The sequence below is a fragment of the Acipenser ruthenus genome, chromosome 21 (assembly GCF_902713425.1).
Source record: "Acipenser ruthenus chromosome 21, fAciRut3.2 maternal haplotype, whole genome shotgun sequence".
NCBI lineage: Eukaryota > Metazoa > Chordata > Actinopteri > Acipenseriformes > Acipenseridae > Acipenser > Acipenser ruthenus.
This window is the reverse complement of record NC_081209.1, coordinates 24,831,813-24,856,093: the sequence shown is the minus strand read 5'-3', so window position 1 is coordinate 24,856,093 and position 24,281 is coordinate 24,831,813. Positions and strand designations below refer to the sequence as shown.

Here is a 24,281-nt window from a genome sequence, read left to right as displayed (position 1 = left end):
CCACATATCAGAATCAAAATTTAACTGGAAACCATGTAATCCAAATGAAGCACTAAAAGTAGGAACATAAGCAAAATGTATTCCAGATGTTAAACAAAAGTTTGTGATCCAGTTTTTCTAGGTGCCCTAATTTCTTTCTATTAACCCGCATGTATCCAGGGTTCTGAACACAATTCTTGTAAAAATGATGTGTAAAAAAAATGTAATTGTATGTAAAAATAATGTGTTATCTTGTAACAATTGTAAGTCGCCCTGGATAATGGCGTCTGCTAAGAAATAAATAATAATAATAATTCTGGGCAACCTCAGTATCACTTTAAACATGTTTGATTTTTTCCTAAAAGCAGCAATGGCAGAAATATTATTAAATAATGAATGTAAGTTAACATGTCATGTGTAGGGTGTCTCATTGTAGAAGAGAGGCCACCTTTTCCTGGATGATCATACTTTGGAAAATTACATCTACTATACACTGAGACATTCTACACAGGACGTGTTAATGTATTAATGGAGATTGTACTCAGGAAAAGCTTTATAACTAAAAATGGTTGTATTTATGTAAAACCTAACTTTTACCTCCCCGGGTCATGAAATGCTTGAGTCCAGAATCAGCTGCCGCAGGTATTGTGTCGTGATGAGAATATTTACTTAGAGCAAAAGTGCAGCTGGAAAAACTTGATTTTTAAAGATAAGAATTAGGTGTGGTGTTCTATGCATGGGATGATATCTGTATACAGGATACTGGAATGGTGGCAAATACTTCACTGTGATTGGTTGATTTCTGATATGCGATTTATAAAGGCACATATTGGTGGTGTCTTGCTTTTGTAACAAATCAAGGGTGACAGCATGGCAAACACATTACAAAGGAAACAAAAAAGACATGATGAACGTTCTTTTATTTAAATATTCTTGCATAAAGGCAATACAAAAGTTTCTGTCACTTATTTATATAATATTTTCAATCATATTAAATAATGTAAGGTTAAAACATATGTTGACTTTTCTGAGTTGCAGCATTAAACTCGAATGTTTTTGTAGTAATAAACTGCCCAATTGTAGTTTGACCTCATTCCTTGTTTTATACTAAGCAAATAAACACAGGTAATGTTTTTATTGCTGAAAACAGAATACTTCACAAAATGAAATATGTATTTTAAATAATGTTTGAAGTTCATTTCCATAAGTGCCTGAGAGTATCTCAAATTCCAGTTAGCCAAAAACAAAGCATGTGCATTCCTCTGCGCTAATCATCCTCTGAAGAGTGAATGTCTCCATCATCATGAACCTCTCTGTATTTCACCATTGCTTCCCCTTCAGGGTTGAAGGCCACCATTCGGACATTCAGCTTTTCAGCAAGTTTCTGTGCAGCAACTGTGGCTTGCACCTCCTGCAAGAAAAAGCAGCTGTTACCTCTTTTAAAAATAAAGTACACTTAGTGAAAAATAAATCTATTCTGATAAATAATTCAAGTATAAAATAAATAGCACGCAATTAAAAAAAAAAAAACATTAATGACAGGCGAGAATGTAGAATTTGTGTTATTTATTTCAGGATGTAATTTAAGTATTACTTTCCGTTGCAGGATATCATTCATAAATTGTGCTCTATGAAAGAATATGCATTGTTGCCACTGAATACATTTCAAGCAAACATGTTTGTCTCAATATTCAAATATTTCTCTCAGCGCTATGAAGAAATCCAATAGTCTTACATCTTTTACAGTGTTACCGATACAATTTTCTCATTAACATAAAACAAAGACAGTTCACTATTTGGCTTACAATAAATGTAAATTATAAAAAGAGAGTCTGAATTTTTTTTTTTTTTTTTTTAAACAAACTTGTGAAAACAGAAAAAAAACATTAATAGTTGAGTTAAACTAGCAAGATCATTCATGTAGATTTGCAAAGAGGTCACCATACCTCGTATTTCTTTTTCTGTCCCTGCTGCAGTGCTGCAGACTCCTCCATGGACAGTAGTTGGGCTGGCAGGTGGTGAAGTGGAGGTAGTTTGGCTGCTGTGATATCATCAAGGTGTTTCTTGTCTCGGAGGAGTCTCTCTGCTGGAGAAAGCTGGGACTCGGGTCTTCTTGGAGAGTGGCTGGGTGATGAGGAGCCAGCTGAAGAAGACCCACGAGATCCAGAGGGTAACCTGTAAAATAAATAAAGAAATAAGCAAAGCTAAGTAATATTAAGCCTAGCTTTTTTGGAATAGTCAAGAAGCTTTGGAAGCATTACAAAACTATTATCTGAAAAAAAAAACAAAAAAAACATGGACAATTTTTCTAAAATGCAATGCAGTCACAGCAATCTATAAAAAAAAGCATCTATAAAATAGGCAAACTGAATAAAAGATACCCTTGGCTGTATTTGCAAAAGATGTCTTTATACGCGCCAGACCTTTTTAATAATATTTATTACTTAATATACAGCAATACAATAGCAGTTTTGACAGAGGACAATACTTACTGATTAGGTTTAAATTTAGATTTCCTAACAGCTGGATTCTTCTCTGCCTTCTCAAACACTTCAATATAATGAGGCTTTTTCTGTGGCTGATTGATTCCAAATGGATTGTTATTCTGTCTATTGTCACCAATGGAAACCGTTTCCTGCCGTGTGTCATCAAGGCCAGCCATGACTTCAGTTTCATCTGCCAGCGTGACCTTTTCAAATACTTGTGCAAGTTCCTCATCGTTTTTGAGGGCAGAGTTTATTTTCACACCATAAACTGGTTGACCTAGAAGAGTAGTCGTTGCAGTCTCCATATTTACCCGAGCTAGGCTATCTGCTGGTGTATCACAATTGTTTTGGGGCATGTGAACATCGATATATTCCGATATAGTTTCTGCTGTTGCTAATGTATCTCCATTTTGTTTTGTGTATTTGCTTTCGGTTTTACTGCTATTAATAAACGTTTTTAAAAGCTGTGTTTGTGAGGTACTGATGTCTATAGTATTTTGTCCATGTTCTTTCTCCATTATGGTACTCCTCGTCTGAAATCTAGATTCAAACTCCATTTTCACTGTAGACAGCATATCTTTTGTCCTCTCCACATCTTCAATGTGAGCAAGGGCTGATCGAACTTTTTCAACAAAGTCTGAAATCTTCTTCCCTTTATCAGGAAGAGTCTGAACAAATCTCCTAAACGAAATAAACCATGAAAAAAGATTTAAGGCATTTAAGGGGCAGTTTACAATTAATTTAATTAGATTCTATTTGTTTATGTGTGTCACCTTTTAAAAAAATGTAGGAGGCAAAAAGACCAGAATTTTGTACCTGCCCTCTTGGTTGTCTGATATTTAGCTATGGAAAAAAACACTGGCATCTACATTTTTATTTTATTTTACAGAAACACCTTGATTATTCTTTCTTCATTAAGCTCACTACATTTGATTGAAAATGTCCACTCCCCGAAAATGGTTTTAAGAGTACTAGAAAAGGCACCACATACAACTGAATTTAAAGCATTGCTTCATATTACATTTTACATGAGAATGACCAGTTTCCTATATAAACTGCACACAATCCAAGTCAAGTAACGTACACTACATTATCTACGCTTTATGGACCATGACATTTATCTTAGTGAAAGGTTGCATAAATACCTTGAATTCAGTTCGTTGTGATGCCATACTGCTACATCTCAAGCACTTTTCAGTGCTTCTTTAGTTGACCAATGCACTGTGATAAATACATGCATCTCACCTACACAGTAAAGAGATGTAGCATTAGAACAATAAAGCACGTGTGTTTAACACTTTTTTAAAGCATTATATTTTGTAATTTCACGGATGGAAATAGGACTGCTATTACACAGCAGTTTGATCCACTCCCGGTTTTATGATGCGTTTAGTACTCAAGCTGGAGCATGTTAGTACAGTGTATCAAATGTACCACAACGATATTGCTGGACAGTTGCCAGTAATCTACCGCTTATAATTTACAGCTTTTACTGTTGTCAGGTATTTTTGTACAAAAAAAAGCATGTTTCCGTGTGTGTATATCTGTGTGGAAGGACAAATGTTATGAATATTTATTTTCATGTTATTGGTGATGTAATTCGCAATGGATATATGATGAACAAATCTAAACCATCAACATATGCCGAGTCTTTCTTACAAAAACAAAACAGTACATAAGGTGAAAGGCGTTTTATACAAAACTCACGTGCCTGTGTCTAGAACTTTCCGTTTCTAGCGCACTTACTTGTTTGACAGCAGTTTCTTTTGGCGATTGAAAATATCACGGAGTTCCTCTTTGCTTTTATTGTGCAGATCGACCAGATGACCCTGCCGCTCAGTCCACGAAGCTGCCATCCTACTTTTTAAATTCGATGTTAAAAACAGAAAAAATAATCTTGTTTCTCAACGTTTGTCAACATAGACCAAGGGCGCCATTTTACAGGAACTTCGTCGCAGATGTAAATTTCATCAAACTTTATTGACAAACTCCAAGCGTCATGTCTGTTTAGGACCAGACGCAAGGAGTTGGTTTTGTTCTGTAGACAGATAAAGTAATGAATACATATAGAAATAATAATAGTTTAAAGTAATTGTTAAATACAGGGGAAGCAGCTTTAAAAAACATACGGGCAAATGTATAAAATGCCTTAAAAAGATGGTCCACATGTTTGTGTTTTATTTAGTGTTTTATTGTAATTAAAAAGAAAAAAAACAGCAGGCACAGCTAAAACATTTTCTTAAGACAGCCATATGTTTTGAATAAAATAATAAAATATAACACAGGTTTTTGTAAAATAAGTATTTTTATTATATAGTTTGTAGATAGACATGCAATGATAATATTGCTATACAACATATAAGAAAACAATTCACCAAGATGATGCAAAGTGTAGTTAAAAATATATATTAAGCACAAGATTGAAATACATATTCTTTATTTACATGCTTTGTCAGTTATTGTAAAGAGAAAAAAAAAGATACTGGTTAAAACTTAAGTTTCATCTTGTGAGAGGTATACCGTATTAAATATAAATATTGTTATCAATGCCAGCATAACTGTTACTGTACAAAAATGCCATTCAATATTATATTTATATTTATATTACATACTTAATGTTGTTATGGACAGCATCAATTAAACATGTTCTGCTTCAAATTGAAAACATGGATATCATATTGCTGAAACAATGACAGTATCAAAGCTAAAAGTACACTAAAGAGTATTTTGACTTCTGATTGAATACTGTAGCTACACTCTTTAAAACACGATTCCATTGCTACTTCCATCTGCCTTTTCTGCATATATACAAATTAAATAATGATTATACTATTGCAATTTCCATACCAGAGTCATATGCTTTCTTAAATACAGGGGGCTTCAAACGCAATCAAATCACATCAAAGGCAGTGTTTACTACTCTATGCAATCCATCTGGCAAGATCATTTCTGTACAGGCTGTCTTTTGGATTGCAAAGCCAAATATTAAGGTAATTGACACATTTAGTTTAATTCCCTATATAAATAATGATAAACATACATTATCAGACAAGGCCCTGTTTAAGTGACCTATTGTAGATACCTTGGTGCACAAAGGGTCCTTTTTTAATAATCCAGAAGGAGGCAGTATATAAACAGCTGATGTGATTAAGAGCATTAAAACAGAGCTCCAAGGCAGTTTCACTTTGCTTATATTTTGATGGCATTTCATTTTAATGCAATCAGCTTTTTAAAGATATAAAATCTAAGTGTCTTGACCTGCAGCAAAATAGCTGTTTTATATATCAAAAAGTCAGTATTATCTAACTGTTAGTAAACCAAGGTAAACACATTTGTATATAATATTTAAAGCAATAGTTCAGTGCAGTTGAAGATAACAGTGTTGGAAGGACCACTTGTTCATTGCTATGGAGTCTTTCCTGTAAGTTCCATGAGTCTCATGTACGGTGTGTATGTCCTTGCTGGGTACTTTAGTGCTCTTTGTGTTGGTTCTTGTGTCTGGGCTTCTATCTGTGCTTGTGTTTGTGTGCTGAAAAATAAAATAGATAATCATGAGACTGTTCTCTTCAGCACAGTGGGTACAAATGGTACTTCATTAAACATATGTATTAAAACACTTAATTACATTCTTTGGTGCCAGTTCATATTAAATTATTACTATTGTATTCAGTAAAAGAAAACACTAAAGAAAGCTGGAATGTTTACTCTGTTTTGTAAATACATAGAAATTCAAAATACTGTACAGGACTGGTATTTTAAATGAAAATTAAAAGCTAATGCCTTACACAGTACAGCGACAGATCCACACAAAACCTATATATATATATATATATATATATATATATATATATATATATATATATACACATATACATATACCTTATTTAAAATGATTATATCTCTCTCTGCTTAATAATATATAAATCTGGCAACAGCAGGTACAGTATTTCCCTACCTGTAAGGGAGGTCACATTCAACTCCAATTTCCCTAGTTTCCACATGATCTCTTGGTGTATTACTAAGAGACATCAAATAATCCATCTTGTCTTGCAACTCCTTATTCTAAGAAACACAGCAAAATAATAACATCAGTGCCAAGTACCTGGGCAAACATCTTTTTACCTTATTAACTCACATATTTTGTTTTTTTCATTTTTTCAAACCCTAAAGAAAAACAAGTGACACAAACATGAGTTGTGGATGACTTTTACAACATCTTAATGTAACGTTAGCAATATCTTAAATGTTATAGTACTGGTACTCAAAGACATGAGATGATAGTTCCCTGTGTAAGACTTAGAAATAAAACAATTTTAAGTAGGTTGTCGCTTTCTTCCTGTAACATGCGCAGATAATGAGTAGGAGTGACTGTGAAATTGCTATGAATTTTATCCAGCAGGTGTCATTAGAAGGCTAAATTATGAGAAGTAATGTGAAGAAAGATGGAAATCAAAAGGAGGAAATTGGAACCAGATCAATGAGCATACCTTCAACTACTTTCACAGCCACACCTGCTGTGAGAGAACAACAAGTGGAGCCTCCTGTTTCCAGGTCATGGGGCCCTATTATCAAGCAGGTGCAAAGGCGGATACTTATACACTGATAGACATCACACTGTTGTAATTGTAATTGTATTTTAGTCCTTTTTTCATTTTTCCCTACTTCAGAACAGGGCCTGTGGAGATTACGGTAAACAGACAGAAGCAGCTGGCAGACCTTACCTCACAGTCCACGATTGATACTCTTTCCAGCAGCTGTTCTATACACATGTCTTTCTGCTCAATCTGTCTCTTCAAATTTTCAATCTACATGGAGAATGATAAAAAGGCTTGTTACATTGAAAGGGAGACACAGTTGTAAAAAAAAAACTAGTGTGTAGTGGAATATCCTATCATGGGGATCATTGTTTGCTGGAATAGGTAGCAAGTGTGGCAAACAATCTAATCTAAGCAAAAACAAAAATAGAGACTCACACACTCTGTTAGAAATGTTGGTCTTGTCAAACAGAGGTATTTAGAACTGAACTGAACTGAACTGAATGTGTGTTCTCAATGATTCTCTGTTGTTGTGTTTGATTTGATTAGATTGTTTGCCACACTTGCTACCTATTCCACAATATTCTGAAGAGGGGTTATTGAGAGAGAGTGAGGTGGGGAAGCATATCAGTGTTGCTCAGGCTTCAGTGCACAATGCTGCACTTACAGGTTTCAATGTAGAGAGCAACACTAATATGCTTCCCCACCTCACTTCCCCACAATCAGCCCCAGTTGAACTGCTCCTCACCTCCCCAATCATCTGCTTGACTTTCCTCTGCTGGTTGTGGACCAAGTCGTCCAGGTGTTTGATTCGTTCCCTCAGACTAGAAGCCTCCTCCTCCAGCAGCTGGGACCTGAATAAGACAGACTTTAAACAACTCCACCTCTACCTACCCACATAAAGCAGCACCAAGCTGGCAAGTCATTAAAACAATGAGGAATAGTATTTCTATGAAATGACACACACCCTTTAATATCCGGATTTGTTTAACACAGTATGTAGCCTATTTCAATACACACTGTAAGATTCTGTATATTTTGTATATTGAAATGTAGGTTACCCCCAAATCAAAGATAACAATTTGAGTAGCATGCATACAAGCACCTTCCAAAATGCAAAATCTAATAATATTAGAGTTTCACTCAAAAAACCACTTCCAGTTTTCCTGTAGGTGGTCTGTGCATTTGCAGTATTGTTTAATGATTGTTTGTACATCTTGAGCTAGTATTTAATTAGAGCTGAGGGTCCTTACGGTATGGCAGCTAGGGAGGGTGTTACACACACAAACAGGAACAAATAACCTGGCCAAGTCTAACAATATGATAATGAAATCACAGTAAAATGCTGCACAACTTTTATTTGATAGACTGGCTGGCAAAATGATGAGGTGATGTGGTATGACTGCAGAGCATGGAAAAAGGCCATATGATGTTTGGGTTTATTGCTAGAAGATTGAATGTCATTAGTCATGCAGTTTTCTACAATAGAGACCTGTGAGGGTCATTTCCTGTTGTGGATAGATTGGCTCTTCTTGTTTAGTGCTGTAACAACTACTAAGTCAGTTTCTGAGCAACATGAGTCTGATATCTCATGTTTTGAACCACTATGGCCTGCAGCGTTGCTAAGAGACACAAGGCATTTCATGTTTGCCCATTGTGTATTCTATTTTAACAGTACCATAGATGATCTATAACAACAACCTCAAGTCTCAGATCTCTGTAAAGTCTGATGTTCAGGAAACAGGTCCTGACGGCTGGCTTCTTTAAACCTTTCAACCCTGAAATATTTTTATCAAGCTGAAGAATGTGAAATGAAGTTATATAATTCAAAAATCTCCATTATTGAGTATACACGAGAGCAGGACAACATTTCTTTTTACATAGATTGTGGCAAATTGTACTTTCAAGTTGTGTCAGTACTTTAAGAACTACGCCAGGACTGAAAGGGTTAACAGATATCACAAGTAATTCTTTAATTAATAAAAACAGACTTTAATAACTCACAAAGTCTTCATAACAAAGTTGTTTTTTTTAGGGTTTCTTTACTGATTGTGTTTGTTCTTTTGTTGTTCTTGTACCTATCGCTGCCAAACAGCTGGGTCAGACTCATAACATGTTATTAGTCCCAGGCACATTTTCCCTTCTGCAGAACAGTATTTTGTTTTGTGCTAATACGTGGAATCTTTATAGAAACATGATGATTCAATTATGCTCTGTGATAAACACCCCATCACCCCAGACATGGTTTCCCAAAGAGGATTTAAAAAGAGAAGCAAATAGAGCAGGAGGGGTCTGGAGATGATCTCCAATGGTTTGTTTCTGTGTGGTCGTCATTATTGGCTTTCATTCAGTTTTTTTTCATCATTTGGTTCATATTATCCTGCTGTGTAATACAGCTCATATAATATACATTTACAGGCAGATGAGGACTAAAAAAAGAAACCTCTTTGGTATAAAAAAAAAAAAAAGTTTTGGTCTAACTGAGGTTTACCTCCTGCTTTTCTCTGGCCCGTCAATCTCATCTGTCTGTCTCAGTCTCTGTCTCTGTTGCTCATTTTCTTGTAAGCTCCTCTGAAGCTGGTTTTGTTCCTGCAACATCAAGAAATTTATTAACTGGAGGGACACTGCATTGAATTGAGAGCCTGAGGAAGTACAGTAACACTTTGATTAGCTGAACCTCGATTATCCAAACACCTCGAGTATCCAAACAGACCGTTATTAACCTGTCTTGTTGTGTGCTGTGGTCTTCTGCCCTGTTTTTAAAAAATGCACTATTCAGCCCTCAATCTGTGGTATTTACAGAACAGTGCAGTGCTGTAGGTTATATATTTAAAGGTAAAGGGGTGAATTAAATCTTTTTTTGATTGGGAAAGGTATGTAAAAAATGTCACTGTCATAATTCAATTATCCAAACACTTCCTGGCCTAATTAGTTTGGATAATAGAAGTTTTACTATACACAGATATTTCTTAATACATTAATTAGTTACGACAATAAATAAAAAACAGTTGATCATAAAATACTAATACTGTTTTTGTACTGTAAGGCTATCAGATTATGAGATGTGTTATTTCTCGCAGTATCAGACTTTGTGTTTAGTAATAATACTGTATCATTGACATTCAATTACATTTTCCAGAAAGACCCGCACTTCAAGTTTGGATGCATGCATTGACTAACCTCTATATCTATGTGTGTTTATATAATAATAGTAAGCCATTATTATATATACACAGCGGAATCCTCTAACCAAGACGCCTTGTTTACTGGCAGAGCATTGTCCACTCCCACGCCCCTGCTTACACAGATTTTTTCCAGATATCTGTGTGCAGTTCCTGTGTGGGTTCTACAGTGTTGAATATGAGCTGACAGCGGTCTGTATTTACCTCTCCCATGCAGAGGATGAGTCGATCTAGTTCACCAATCCTTTGGTCTTTCTCATTAATCTTCTCCTCTGCTATTCTCACCTTCTCATTGGCCTCCTGAATCTGCCTAATATATTCATTGGCTTGGGCCTTTGCAGGGAAAACAATGTGTTTATGTTAAAATAATAATAATAATAATAATAATAATAATAATGTACAATGGTCATCAAGTTTATTTACAAGCTGACAGTCTAAGGAAGTTTCAAATACTTTTGTAAATACATTGGTAATATACACATGGTATATTTTGAATTTATCAAATTTTGGTAATCATTGCTTGTTATTGAACTGAACTTCCTATTGTCTGCCACAGGAGGGGGTGAATTCAATGCCTAGCAGAGATGCTTATTAAACAGGTCTGGCTGAACAAAGCCAATGATCAAGACCAGATGGCAAAACAATATCGAAGTCAGTCTCATAATTACATGCTGGAAACAACAACACTATACCTGAAGAGCTTCCAGTTCTCTCCTGTGTATGCGCTGCACCTCCCCCAGTTTGTCTTCATATTCATTGTAAAGTTTTCTGGTCATATCTTGGAGCACCTGAGAATTCGATTCTTGGGAGGATTCTACCTAATGCACGCAGTAAAAACACAGTTACACATTGCATTGCCTTGGGAGTGTTGTTAACAGGTAGTAGCAGCAAATACATATCTATGCCATAAAGCAATCAATGTAATTCTAATCACCCTATTAAGAAGTCTGTACATTACCTGTTTAAACAAGAAGCAGTGGTGTAGGATTACTATATTCACTTCTCACAAAGCACAAAGACTACATTGTTCTGCATTGTTTGCAATTGCATTATATAGTGCCGTTTAAAAGAATACAACATTTGTTTTAGGTTTATATTTTTATGGTACGTCAATAGTTGTTCAAACTACATTATAGCAGGACACTGACTCTGATTAAAATGACATACTCTAATGTGACAGTCAGCCTGACAATAGGCTCAGTATGATTGTAGCACATCAAGCAATGTTTGGACCTCAAAGGACATTATGAAAAGCTTCCCAGAATGCTGCCTATTGGAGTCAAGATCAGACTTGTGAACTGAGTTGACCCTACTATGATGAAGGAGGCTGTGTGGTCCAGTGGTTAAAGAAAAGGGCTTGTAACCAGGAGGTCCCCGGTTCAAATCACACCTCGGCGACTGACTCATTGTGTGACCCTGAGCAAGTCACTTAACCTCCTTGTGCTCCGTCTTTCAGGTGAGACGTAATTGTAAGTGACTCTGCAGCTGATGCATAGTTCACATACCCTAGTCTCTGTAAGTTGCCTTGGATAAAGGTGTCTGCTAAATAAAATAATATATATGAAGGTCCCTTGAACTGGCAGAGGTGGTTACACTGAATACTCAGTTGGTCTGGTGGTTCAAAGTCACAACCAACAGGCCCCTAAGAACAAACTCTGCAAAGTATGCTGAAGAAGTGGCTCCAGAAACCAAGCAGGTAGGAATTCTCTCATTTCTCCCATTCCCTCCAACACTGTAATGGAGCTGAACTGGCTGCCTGCTCATATACAGTCCCTCTGCAGTGCAGTGCAGTCAAGGGGTGAATTAAGTGTGTGATTGTCCAATATATTATCAGATACATTGGGACATATTAACAAAAAATTACTTTTATTAAAACAAACATTTTTTGTGTTGTTTAGTCTTGCAGATAGGATTGTGGATGTTCTACTCTTTTGTACCTTGAGTTTCAGGGTCTCGTTTTCTGTCAGGGCTGCTTCCAGCTGTCTCTCCTTTTCTTTCAGTTTCTCCACAGCATTCTCATAGGACTCCTTCAGACTCCTCATTGCCTGTTTCATGTCGTTTCTCTCCAAGCTGCTGTCCACGAGGGACTTCTGGAATCGGCAAACAAATTGGTATGAATGGTGCATGGCCAGCTTCCTGGACCACAAGATTGTGTCTGCCAAGCAACTGTAACATTCCTGATGTTTTATCTATTTCTAATGGCGTTGACTGTGGCGGGGGTTTGACCCTTTTTGGCCTGTTTTCCCTTAGTTGGTAAACTATTGAGATACAGTGAGCCTTTATACTTTGGATCTATTTTGTACTTTTTACAAACCATAATTCTGTCAAAGCCAGCGGCCCGCTTTATCTCAGCTTGTGAAACACTAAACACAATCTCAAGTCTGTTTTCAGATTTCTGGCTTAGCCAAAATCTTATTAACATTCTTCTACATATTTAAATATGAATTAGCAGGAAAGATTTATGACAAAGGGAGCAAAATCCATTAAACACATTCCAAATGTTTAATTAGGCGTATCCTGCTGGATACTTTTAAAAAGTACTTCTACTCAGGTTCATAAAGTTCTATGAACGTTTAAAATATATAGCTGCAATGATATAAAAATGATGCATATAAAATCAAAACGGGTACTATTCACAAAGATCTAACTCAGGTATTCATACATTTTTTCAGGCTGTTTTGATAGATTAAATTGAGTTTCAGATACATGTACATTTTCTAAATTGTTATGAAAGAAACCAACAACAGAAGTTTACTGCTTACAGAATACAGATTCAGACTGGTGCTGCAAAAGATTACCAGCACGGACTGGTTCATAGTATTGTGATTTAATTGGTCTTTTAAAAACTTTTAATAAAAACTGCTTTAGCTCGAAACTTCTTTTGTTTGGAAGAATAAATTACATAATCTCTAGATATGCCAACAACTGATTCTGTGTTGTTCCCGAGGGCTCTGACAGTGGGCTATGACACAGTTATTAATCATGTACTGCACCTGCAAATCAATTGTCACCGACGTGAGCGAGCTGCTCATCTGTTCATAGCTTTCAAGTGCTGCTGTCTTCACCTTCACTTCAGACTGCAAGGACTGCCGCTGTGAATTCGCAACCTAAACAGATTGAACCCAGCGTTATGCAGAATTGCACCGTCCAGCTTCAAGCAATGACAACACACAAGATAGCTGCAGAAGCAATGCCTATCCTTAATAGTTTTCAGCATCAGTAAAGCCAAGTAAAGTTTTTCAGCCACACTAGAGAAGTACTTTTCTGTTTTTGACATCTTCTATATTGTTCATAGGTTGTCAGGTGGAAACTGGTGTCAGAGGCTTATAAAACAAGGCTGAAACTCAATAGCTCATTTCGCAACACTGCAAGCTAAATGTACTGCTGTGTGGCTTAGAAAAGATGAAGCTACGATGGCATTCTAATCATCCTGGATGTATGAGTGCTGTAAGGAAGAATGAAGATCATTGATTCACTGCATTGAATAAAAAAGAAAAAAAAATGAAGTCTCCAAAAGTACAGCACTGACTCAAAGAACTAAAGGACATATTATCATGAGAAAGCTGTTGATATTTTGTCACATTGTGGCATCACAAAAGATGCAACTAGAAACTTCACTTACTCTTATGTCCTGCGAAAGCTGCTGCATTTTCTGCTGTATTCCTCCAAATTCTCCGCACATTCTCTCTCTAACCTTCTCCAAGGAAACTCTCACCTGTATTGAGCAAAGGAGACAAATTAAAAATACTGCTGCACAGAAAGAAAAGGAAAAGGACGCATACCGCTGGCGTCAGGACCACTTTACTGGTCCCATAGTATTCAGGATGGTGGGAACAGACGGTAAGTACTTAAATACAGGATACTGTCACTGAAAAGTAAGTACAGCAATGTGGAGGCTGTTTTCAAGAGCAGAGCACATGTTAACGCAGTACAATACAATAGTTTATTATGCAGCTATAGTATAACTGAGCACAGAGCAGGGCTCTCACCTCTTTGATGTAGTTCATCTCATCTGTCAGCTGGTTTGCTGACCACTCACGGACCACTACTTCCCTCCGGCTGTCTGCGTCGGGCCTGTGTACCACCCCGTAGACCATGCCCCTCTTGTGGGGCTCTGATGAGGCTCCATTCAACACACTGGAGAGATGCTGAAAGGCAGAGCCATGTTGTCACCGGACTGCTGAATAAGTGCTGCATGTAAAGTGCTGCTGACTGCAAGAAAGACAGGACGCCAGTACCTGGTGGTCTCAGGTTTCAGACACACATTTTCTACACTCCTTTACAATGTCGGATTGCATTGGCTTCACATAAAAGAACTGTATCAATATTTTAAAGATAATGCTTCAGGTAGTATTACAAACACCACCATCGTGGTGGATCACAGTCATGCTCTGGGTGGTAATAAAAACTAGTTGTTGCATGTTTTTGTATTATGAATTTAAAACATAATTTATTCAAGCTGATATGAATAAGTTCTTATCACGAGCATGCAAGTTGAATATTAAATTATTTTTTGTTGTTGTTGCAAATCCAGTTTAAATTTCCAAAGCTCTGTAATCTTGAAACACCGGTTTAGAATCAAACTTGGTAACAGAATCCAGCTCCCCTTTTGCTATTTCAAATGTACCAACTACAACTATCACAGTCAATACTATGGCCAAACAAACATCATAATTGCCCTTTTCCATCATTAGAAAGTTGCTTTCGCAGGATATAATAGTAAGTCAAGTTTCCCTATAAAAATTAAGGAAGGATAAAGAACCTATTGTTACTGCTATATAATAAAGGCAGAACATTCATACCCAAACAGAATGCCAAACTGTAGGAATATCATATTTGGAACAACATTTTATTGGTGATTACATGGATGTGCAATCAATCTTTAAAAAAAATGTAAAAAAAAATATGTTGCCAAACCAACAATACCAGGTATAATGAGAAATAGTTCTACCAGTACGGGCGTCTCAGTGATGGCCGTTCTCTCACTGTAGACATGCCCATTCTTCCTTCTCCTGGTCGGGGTGACTGGCTTCTCTTCCTGTAGAGCGATGAAAATAACCATAGGGTTAGTCTAGAAGAAGAACAATCCATTCTCCTTTTAAAAAGAATTAACACCCAGAGAGTATGAGGACACTTGGAGAGCGTGAGGAATCTCCTGTGCAGCCTGGTGTGGCTGGCGGCCCTTTTGTTTCTGTTGATGTGTCGATGACCTACAGCTTCCTTTCTTGTTTGTATCTAAATACCGTCTCTCGTCATACATGCCCGTGTGTGTCTTTCTGTTCTTTTAATTAGATTTGTTTAGGATTGTTATTTTTGTTGTCGTTCTTCTTCAAGACAGAAATGTCTTTACTTTTAGTGGCACTGTATGTGAAGTGAGTGTGCCTCTGGTGTCACAGGGCTCAGTATAGGTATATCAAAATTGTTAACATGTTTTGAGCAGTCACACCAGGGAATGTAATGTTGCCACACTATTTCATTGTTTGTTTTACTTTATTTTTAATTTGAGGTTGTTTTTTTTTTTAATTTGAGGATCACATTGAGCCATAATTCTCAAAAAGAATATGTCAGTTCTAAAAAAGGTACCTAAATACAGTTTTTTTTAAGTAAACAAACTACTGATTTAAAATATGTAGTTAATAGTTAATGACCGATATCCATTGTTTAAATTAATCTTCATGCAATATGGCACAGTTTTATCGAGCAAAATGCTTTGTAACTAGATAACTCCTTACTGGCACCTTCATACCTGTGAAATTCCAATATGCTACACTGCTAAAACATCCTTCCTTACTTAAAGATGAACGGCCAAACTAACGGATCATAAGTGTGAAGGATATGGTGCAGATTACAAGCTAAATAATAAAGTAAGAAAAATGAGCTTAAATAATGATCTTTTTTCTCATATTAAAAGAGGATACTGTTTGAGCTGAATAAATGTTTAGACAATGGTATCTCTGGCTCAGGGACATATTTTGCTCCAGAGGATTAATCAGAGTAACGCAAAGGAGAGATAAAACCAGGAGGACAATAGCACCAGTGTTTGAAACGTTTCAGCAAAGCAAAATAAATGTTATCTTAGTCGCACAGAATTACTATTGTTACACTTGATTAAAAAAAAAAGTACAAAAAAAGACACTACAGACTCACTTAAAGGGTACATAAGGACCTTTTTATTTTACTGTGTTACATGTTCCCATGTGTTGCTACAACTGTTTACGTAAAGGTGTGTGTATTTTTTTTTTTTTTTTTTTTTACATTTTGACCACTTTTTTAAACTTTTAAATTGCATTCCCAGCCTCAAGATGGCTGCACATGTACCCGCATGGACCTCTCAGAACTACATTTCCCATCATCCTCCTGCTCACTGGTAAATCCATCTCAGTTACATATGTGAGCAGGAGGATGACGGAAAATGTTATGGTAATTCATTCTGTATTTGCATTGATATTTAAACAGCCTCGTAATATTCTCTGAGTCCAGTAGGAGGAACTGGCACAAAATCCTGAACTTCTGTGTAACACTCAAATGTAAAGCTACATACCAGTGTAACACACAATGGATATGGTGTCTGTTCCACATGCGATGTGCAAGCAAATGTTTACTGTTTCTAATAACATTGTCATTCAACACACCAGTGTGTTCTAAAATGCACGTTACAGACAGCCTTCGAAAAAATGTACAAAACAAGAAGACTACACCTGATTTAAAAAAAAAAAACAGACATCAGAAGGCTCTGTTACACACAAAGCTGTCTTTGCTATCTCTTCACGGTAAATAAACTGGTAACATATTGTATTGTAAAAGATTAATCATCGCTCAGCTTTTTAAAAGGTGGGAAGCTCGTATTATTGTAGAAATACAACAGCAACAATGAGGCAAATCAAGCACGCATCTGTCTATGACAGAATACCTCGCCTGTGACAGGCCACAACCTCTTAGCTCCAGGCACTGCTCCCAAGTATGCCGATAACTCTTTAATTACAAGTTCAGCTCACACACTGAAACCAAAAACAGGTCTTGCTCCTAAACATTCATGTGATAACTTTGGTGCCTCTTGCTTGCTAAGCTCATGCAAAATAATCTCTATTTCATAAGGCTTCTGATGTACAGAGTTGGCTGAATTCTGATCTACTGAGCCACCAGTTCCATGTTTGTACCTGGTTGAGAAGCAGTTCAGACTTGACTGCAGATCTGCAGTCTAAATCGGTCCAGAACTAACCCTGTGCAACTGCCTTGCTCTGATCAGAATCCAGGGTGACACGGCCATCACACCTTCTCCAGAGTCATTATGAGATGACTCTCCTCATCTGAACTAGACACTGTACTTTCCTTGAGGCTGTACTTTCCTTGAAAGGATCAATGAAGACTGCGCTCTAGTATTCCTGTTCCTCAGAGACCCTGCACACTCTTGTTTATTATTTACTTGTAAATAAATGCGATCTGCAACAACCTACTCTTGAGTGTTCAGTTACAAGCCCTCCTTTCTAACCTGCATTTGCCATCTCTGCTATTGTCACTCATGTTATGTAATACCCAACTAATCTGCAACACAAGCTAATTCTGCTCGCCTGGCTTTGCTCAGCAATCTCCCAAGTATCATCAAGCCCACCAGGTTTTTCTTGTTCGCTTGTCATCCTTACAACAATGTCCTTTTGTTTCATTCGGCTGCCCCAAAAAAAAAGAAAAAGCGTAGGCTTCTGCAAAAGTAAAATATCATTATGAAGAACACTGGAGATGTTGTATAAACTATAGGACTGATAGCACTATTTTCAAAACCACATATACACATACTGTTCATACATCTTAACATACACTGTATATCTACTACATACTGTAACCTACTATTTTATTCTAATTTATACAAATTATTTTATACAGTACCAAGGGTAACTTGTTTAAAATGCAAATGAAATTGATCCAAGTTCACTAGGACAGCCCACAAACAAAACAATTTATCATTTATGAAACAGCATTTCATTGTTTGTTATGGGAGGGGTCTGGGAAGGTGGCTTCCCAGCCAAACATTTACAACCAATAAAAAGGTGACGCCTACTGTATAATATGGTTCATGGGTCAGCAGCCATGGTTTGTCCTCTTGCCAAAACCTTGCCTACACCAATTTATATATTTTAACAACTGTTTGTCCTTCTGTTTGGTTGTGCCCCTATATCCTGTCGTGTGTGTAATGCACCACTTCTTTCCCACACAAGACTTTGCTGAAACATTTTCTACATGAAAGGGCTCCTGTTTTTCATCACCTTATTACATAAAGTACATTCCAATTCAGTTATGCTTTCTTTTAAGCAGCTATTTGTTTTTGTTTGCTAACTGTTAACAGCTCGCTTACAAACATGCATTCAGGTGTTGTTCATGACGCTTCATTAATGGTTAGTTTACATACAGCAAGCTAGTTATAAACTATTATAACAAAAAATGCTACAGTTATACCTTTCGAAGTGCAAATAATGTAAATAATGTTATGCTTTTAAAAAAAAAAGTTTATAAAATAAGATCACAGTATATACTAACTAGCCATTAACAAAATAAGAAACTTTTGTTCTTGTGTTATTCGGCTAAAGCATTTGTGTTGGTAAGCTAGTGGTAAACAGTTTATAATTAAAAAGGTACAAATTATTTGTATTCCATTTTATCTTTTCATCCACCTTTTATTTTATTGAAATCTAAATGTATTGGTGCATGTTGTCAGTTTAGATTTAGTCATACTATACTGTAATAACTGACAGTCCTTATCCACATTTCCTTCATTCTCTGCGCTTTAGTTATTTCAGAATGACTAAACTATGCACCAGAAATGACGTGCGTGAAATACCTTATTCAAAAACTATTCCAAACATTTATTGTGTCATGAGCTTAGTCAAAAGGTATTTCACAATGGTATCTATAATCAAGTGTTTCAATGCCGTGTGTAAGTCAAGTATCTTTCTTTTAGAAGCCGAGTAGGAATACAAGCCTACACCTTTCCTTAAAGGAGACAGTTCAGATAAAAACACAATCCCCATTTGAACAGTACCTGCTTACAGCTGAATGGGAGCAAAGAGTCATCAGAATCAACCTGCGCGCACATGCTGCGGCTTTGCAGTCCTACTGGCAACTTGGCATTACTGCTAGCTAACATCACAACCTTGGCAACAGTGAGCATTGTCATTAGGAAGGCAAGAAATCAGAACCAAAATAACTCCACCTTGGACGGCTGCATAATTCACAATGGGATCAATCCTTTAGGGAATGGGATGGTATCTATAGCCAGCAGTCTGCTTGTTTATCTCAAAACCTTAACTACAAAATACAGACTTATTTTCCAATGGCAATGCAAACAATAAACTCACAGCTTTCATTGTGTTCTAACAGCACACTTTACCATAATCACCAAACACTGCACTCGATCCTGTCTCCCTTAATAAAATCTCACTGTGGTATATTATCAGCAGTGAAGTCTACTGTTTTTAAGCATATCCAAGTTTGGTTAACGAATAGAACAGCATAGGAAAGCATTCTACAAAATGATACCCCATAGGATTATTAGCTATGTGCCCTCCCCAATGTATTCAGCAGATTATGAACAACAAGCCTTTCATCAAATTCATGTCTGATTATAGGATAAATAAACACGTTGCTTTAAAGCAAAGGTAGCCATTTAGAACTGTTAGTCACAATACACATTGAAACATAACTCAAATAATTAACCCAAGATAATAAGACTTCCCCTTTAAAAGAGGATTTAATCCAACAAGGTGTGGATTTAAGACAGGGAACCAGAAAATCCTGGGCATGAAGAGTTGATACGCAACAACAAGGGAAAGTTATCATCAGTCATAACTATTGCATGTATGACACTACACAAGCATTAGTGGGTGTTATCTGAGTTTCAGTTCAATCTTCACCAGCTAGACCTGTAAGTCAAATGTTTTGGATGTTCTCCCAGACTTTACCTGAAGATCAATTGTATTTGATCACACCCCAGGTCAGACAAAGTGAAACACTCTACCCTGCATGCATGTTACCTCTCTAAGCACATCAGCAGAAGTTTATGAAATTAATGGGTTGTAATAATGAAAGCCATGAGCAATATGTCCTCTCTGCTCTGGTATACATGCCTCATTAATTTACATCCTCTCACTAACAGGGTTCACCCTTTCAGCATGATACAAGAAATGAATGTTAGCAGCTGTCCGCCAACAACTGGAGACCAATTAGGTTCAAATTGACTGGCAATGCCCAAGATTTTATCAGCTGTAAATGTTAAATTCCCATAATTACTGGTTAAGCCTCAGCACATTTTCATCCTCTTACTACTGCTGCTCTGTTCTTTATCAAAGTGCTTTGAATGTCACTGATTATTCAAAGCCTGTATGCCGAGTTTTCATCTGGTACCGCAGCAGGGTGGAGGCTGGGTACAAACCTGCGACCCGCACAATGCTAAAGAGTCAGGCTTGTCTGCATTCAGAGTTTTAGAGCTTTTAACCGTATCTCATCTCACCAACAGGGGGCAGACTCTGTAATGGCAGTGTATCACCCAACACTACCCATCACACAATTGATGGTTGATGGATCTGGATAACACTCAATTGTAGGGTATATTTACATTGATTGGAGTCCAGTCCAGCACAAGGAAGTAGGTTCCCCAGAGTATATGACTTCAACCTTTGAGAAAATGCTTTTTGACCAATTAGGATACTTTGAATATGTGACTCATTGATCATGTGACTAAGCAAGTTGTTTCCCGAAAATACACCTTGATAAAACCTGTTTCCTTTTGTTTAGCTTACTTACATTGTCTGTTTTTCCTTTCTTCGTGGCTTCATCCTGTACCGGGGAAGAGTCGTGAGCCTGGAGAGTCAGTCGCATGGTGCGGACACCCCTCTAGATGACATTAGATGATTGGTCAAATGTTATTCCACGTAGTTACATTATTCTATTAGATCTAGTAGTGATAATTTACATATGCATAAACTACAAGGGTTTTACTTATTTTCAGTTGTTGCAAGATGCTCAACAAATCACTGTTAAAGATTGATGAAAATTGCAGTTCATCTTATCATGTACAGATGTCATCCTGTGCAAACATTCACTACCCGAGATGACAATACAATAAGAGTGACCCTACACACAGTGTATTATTGTGCTCTTAATTCGCAGGTTTTAAACTTGGAATCAGCAAGTATTTATTGTACTCAAATATATAAGACAGATAAAACCTGTGTTTTGTTTTTTGCCAATATTATTCAATTTTATGCTAAAACATAATTCCTGGTTTCTGTTTACTAGATCTCTCCACAGTTGCGTACACACTAATTGATCAAAAACACAAGTAGTTTCAGCTGCAGGTAGACCCATGTGCTAAATCCAGGAAGTTCTCTTGTCACTCTGTAGCTTTGCAAACTAAACAGAAATGCTCCTGCTATCTTAACAAAGCACCCCTTGGTCCCTGTGAATTACCCCGAACACATCGAACTACTGCATTCACAGGGCATAAAAACAAGGAGTAGAATGCATTTGCACTGAACATGTTTGTAAAAGCAACAATGCAATAGTACCAACAAAAATAATGTCCTGAATTGGTGTTCTGTAGATAATATCTTACAGTAATCATGACTCCCAGATGGTGAGCAGCATGGTACACACTGGTAGCCCTGTCCACCCACATGCTGGTTTTGTTAACATTTTACAGGAAATACCAACACATCTGATACACTAAAGATGGATTCATTAACATACTCGGTATAACCATCAACATGGGCACGCTTTTTATTACAGAGATGCAAATAGAGAGCGTGATTATTAACACATTCATTTAAAAGCTAAACCCGACACACTGAAAATACGAAATCATTAAAGAATCAAGGAGTATTAAAGTCCCAAACAAAAAGATTTCCAAAAGGGACCGTGATCAATCTGATGTTTAGATTAATACATTTCAAACAATTATTTAATTTATTCCAACAGTGGAAATACAAATAGAACAACAACTTTCAAAAGTGCCTATTGGTTTTAGTAATATGCACACATATAAATGCATGCTTTTACTCTACCTTTAAAGTTTCCAGAGCTACAATGCTGTCAACATTAACGCCTTCCATTCCTGTAAATGGCACTGTTTTTCATACTTACACTTCTGGCTTGGTCCAGGCTATCAGAGGTGGTGACTGTAGTACCAGACGCAGAACTGTACCTTATCATTTTGATAAGTAAATGTGATAACTTGCAACCTACAAAAAAACAATGGCTGGAGTCTCTTCTGTCACCAGCTGCTGCAGCTTTTCCTGAGGCAAGAAAGGTTCCACCCAGAAAGTAAGCTTCATGTGTTTCACAATTGTATTAAATTCCTGTTCGGCTAGATAAGGGGAAAAAAGGTCTATAGGATAAGAGAAACCATGATGCTGTATCAGAGCTAAATAGCAGAGCTGTAGAAATGTATTGCTATCATATGTCTTCACAGTGCTCGACTGTGGTACAGAGAGACAGCACCTGGCTACATCCCAGCTCCGAAAGATAGTGTCTCTCTATAGTTGCTCGGCAACTAAAATGAACCTCTAGGCCAGGCTTCTCACCTGACCTGTCAGGCTACATTTTACCTGTGATGTTTTCAGAATGTTTTCCGAGGGTGTTTCTCATGCTTATATTGCATATCTTTCTATGTTGTCAGGCAAAAGAAAGTAGGATTAAAAACATACAGAAATCCGCAGTGGCCTTGTTTTGAGAGTCCTTTTATTTTAATTACAATTTTACCTCTGATATTAATAATTCATAACAAACAACTTCAGACATTAGGAGGCTGTTTTGTGTTTACACTTATAACAAACACCATGATTGTATGACATAATGCCAGATCTGGTCAGGTAAATGTAGTACCTGTAAATTAAAAATCATCATATTTTGCATATCTGTAATGTAATTGCTAATGTGATTAATCTTTCCACAGTCCCACCTTTTTTTTTATGGTAGGGCGTCACTGTATATACTGTATGAATCAACCGGGTCCGCAAACCAAAGTCTAGTCTTTCCACAGGGAAGACAGAAAACCATTATCAGAAACACAAACTTTCTTTCATTAAAAACAACCTGTTCTCATCTCATTGAGTTTAAAATACACAGTTCTGAATAAGACAATTGTGAACTTCATATTAGAACATCACAGATTACATTCTCAGTCAAGGTCAAGTTTTAGCAGAAACTATTTTTTTCCCCCCTTGCATGGTTGAGTTAGATGAGAGGTGCAACATGCAGACACATAGAGTAACCTGATGTGCAAAACACAGCTGAAAAACAAAAGCAGAGAATCAAAGATTGATACTGTACATAGTGTCCTAGATTTGATAACACAGGAATGTTCAAAGAAATAACATTTTTTAATGGAGGCTTACGTTCTTTTAAGGTTAGAACTCACACACAGAAGAGAAATCCGGACCAGGTTTTAAAATGACCGCATAGAGTATTACAGCCTACTTTTACAAGCCGTTGTGAAGGTTCAGGTTACAGCTGCAAGGCTTATTTCAAAACGTGGATTGGATTTTATCCACTATTTGCTGGACTCACAATATGAAAATAATATGGAAATCATACAAATGCCTAAGAAAGAGGGAGCATACCATACTGCTGATATGTTTTATTTTTTATTTTTACCTGACATTACTTCTTTTTATTAACATGTTTAATGGATTTATTGCAGAACACAACAAAATACTTAATTAAAATAAATATACAGCTATGGCCAAAAGTATTGCATCACCTAGAATTTTAGGATTAAGACATAATACATTTTTTTTTTAAAAACTATATGAACAAAATGTTGATCTTTTATTTAATCATGTAATCAAAGAAACTACGAAATTATATCACAAAAGTCTACCGGAAACCATAATAGTAGTACAATATTTCATGTTAGATTTTGAAATGTCAGTTTTCCATTAAGTATATGGAAAACTACAAAGCGGTATGTAATTCAATATGTTAACATAACATAATTCAGCAGGTTTCGTTATTATTATTATTATTATTTGTTTATTTAGTAGACGCCTTTACCCAAGGCGACTTACAGAGACTAGGGTGTGTGAACTATGCATCAGCTTACAATTACGTCT

General features: G+C 36.6%; 2 protein-coding genes across 5 annotated transcripts; both read right to left on the bottom strand.

Moving 5' to 3' along the window:
- Window positions 1–880: 880 nt before the first annotated feature.
- Window positions 881–4,459, bottom strand: polr2m (RNA polymerase II subunit M). 2 transcript variants are annotated; one of them, XM_058995204.1, is made up of 5 exons: window positions 4,212–4,338; window positions 3,611–3,710; window positions 2,472–3,146; window positions 1,926–2,154; window positions 881–1,390 (listed from the first exon to the last, which is right to left on the bottom strand). In XM_058995204.1, exons 3-5 carry the CDS (start codon window positions 3,038–3,040, stop codon window positions 1,247–1,249), a joined length of 942 nt encoding a protein of 313 aa, XP_058851187.1. In that variant the 5' UTR covers window positions 3,041–3,146; window positions 3,611–3,710; window positions 4,212–4,338; the 3' UTR covers window positions 881–1,246. The 2 variants fall into 2 exon arrangements, with proteins under 2 accessions (XP_058851187.1, XP_058851186.1); XM_058995203.1 differs by lacking the exon at window positions 3,611–3,710 and having other exon boundaries at window positions 4,212–4,459.
- Window positions 4,460–4,750: 291 nt separating this feature from the next.
- Window positions 4,751–22,755, bottom strand: LOC131699133 (myocardial zonula adherens protein-like). 3 transcript variants are annotated; one of them, XM_058995201.1, is made up of 14 exons: window positions 22,233–22,347; window positions 20,974–21,063; window positions 15,134–15,220; window positions 14,172–14,330; window positions 13,805–13,897; window positions 13,176–13,289; window positions 12,120–12,272; window positions 10,875–11,000; window positions 10,387–10,515; window positions 9,492–9,589; window positions 7,749–7,854; window positions 7,187–7,270; window positions 6,421–6,527; window positions 4,751–5,994 (listed from the first exon to the last, which is right to left on the bottom strand). In XM_058995201.1, exons 1-14 carry the CDS (start codon window positions 22,278–22,280, stop codon window positions 5,871–5,873), a joined length of 1,518 nt encoding a protein of 505 aa, XP_058851184.1. In that variant the 5' UTR covers window positions 22,281–22,347; the 3' UTR covers window positions 4,751–5,870. The 3 variants fall into 3 exon arrangements, with proteins under 3 accessions (XP_058851184.1, XP_058851183.1, XP_058851185.1); XM_058995200.1 differs by having other exon boundaries at window positions 4,752–5,994; window positions 22,312–22,755; XM_058995202.1 differs by lacking the exon at window positions 22,233–22,347 and having other exon boundaries at window positions 4,753–5,994; window positions 15,109–15,220; window positions 20,974–21,013.
- Window positions 22,756–24,281: the final 1,526 nt, after the last annotated feature.

Excerpts from the sequence above, each read along its gene's own strand:
- polr2m (XM_058995203.1), bottom strand. The coding sequence starts at position 4,321 with ATGGCAGCTTCGTGGACTGAGCGGCAGGGTCATCTGGTCGATCTGCAC. Across the intron at positions 2,155-2,471 it reads TCTAAATTTAAACCTAATCA|GTTACCCTCTGGATCTCGTG; the intron begins GTAAGTATTGTC and ends TTTATTTTACAG. Across the intron at positions 1,391-1,925 it reads GACAGAAAAAGAAATACGAG|GAGGTGCAAGCCACAGTTGC; the intron begins GTATGGTGACCT and ends TTTTTCTTGCAG.
- LOC131699133 (XM_058995200.1), bottom strand. The coding sequence starts at position 22,380 with ATGATAAGGTACAGTTCTGCGTCTGGTACTACAGTCACCACCTCTGAT. Across the intron at positions 21,064-22,311 it reads GCCTGGACCAAGCCAGAAGT|AGGGGTGTCCGCACCATGCG; the intron begins GTAAGTATGAAA and ends AATGTCATCTAG. Across the intron at positions 11,001-12,119 it reads ACGAGACCCTGAAACTCAAG|GTAGAATCCTCCCAAGAATC; the intron begins GTACAAAAGAGT and ends TGCGTGCATTAG.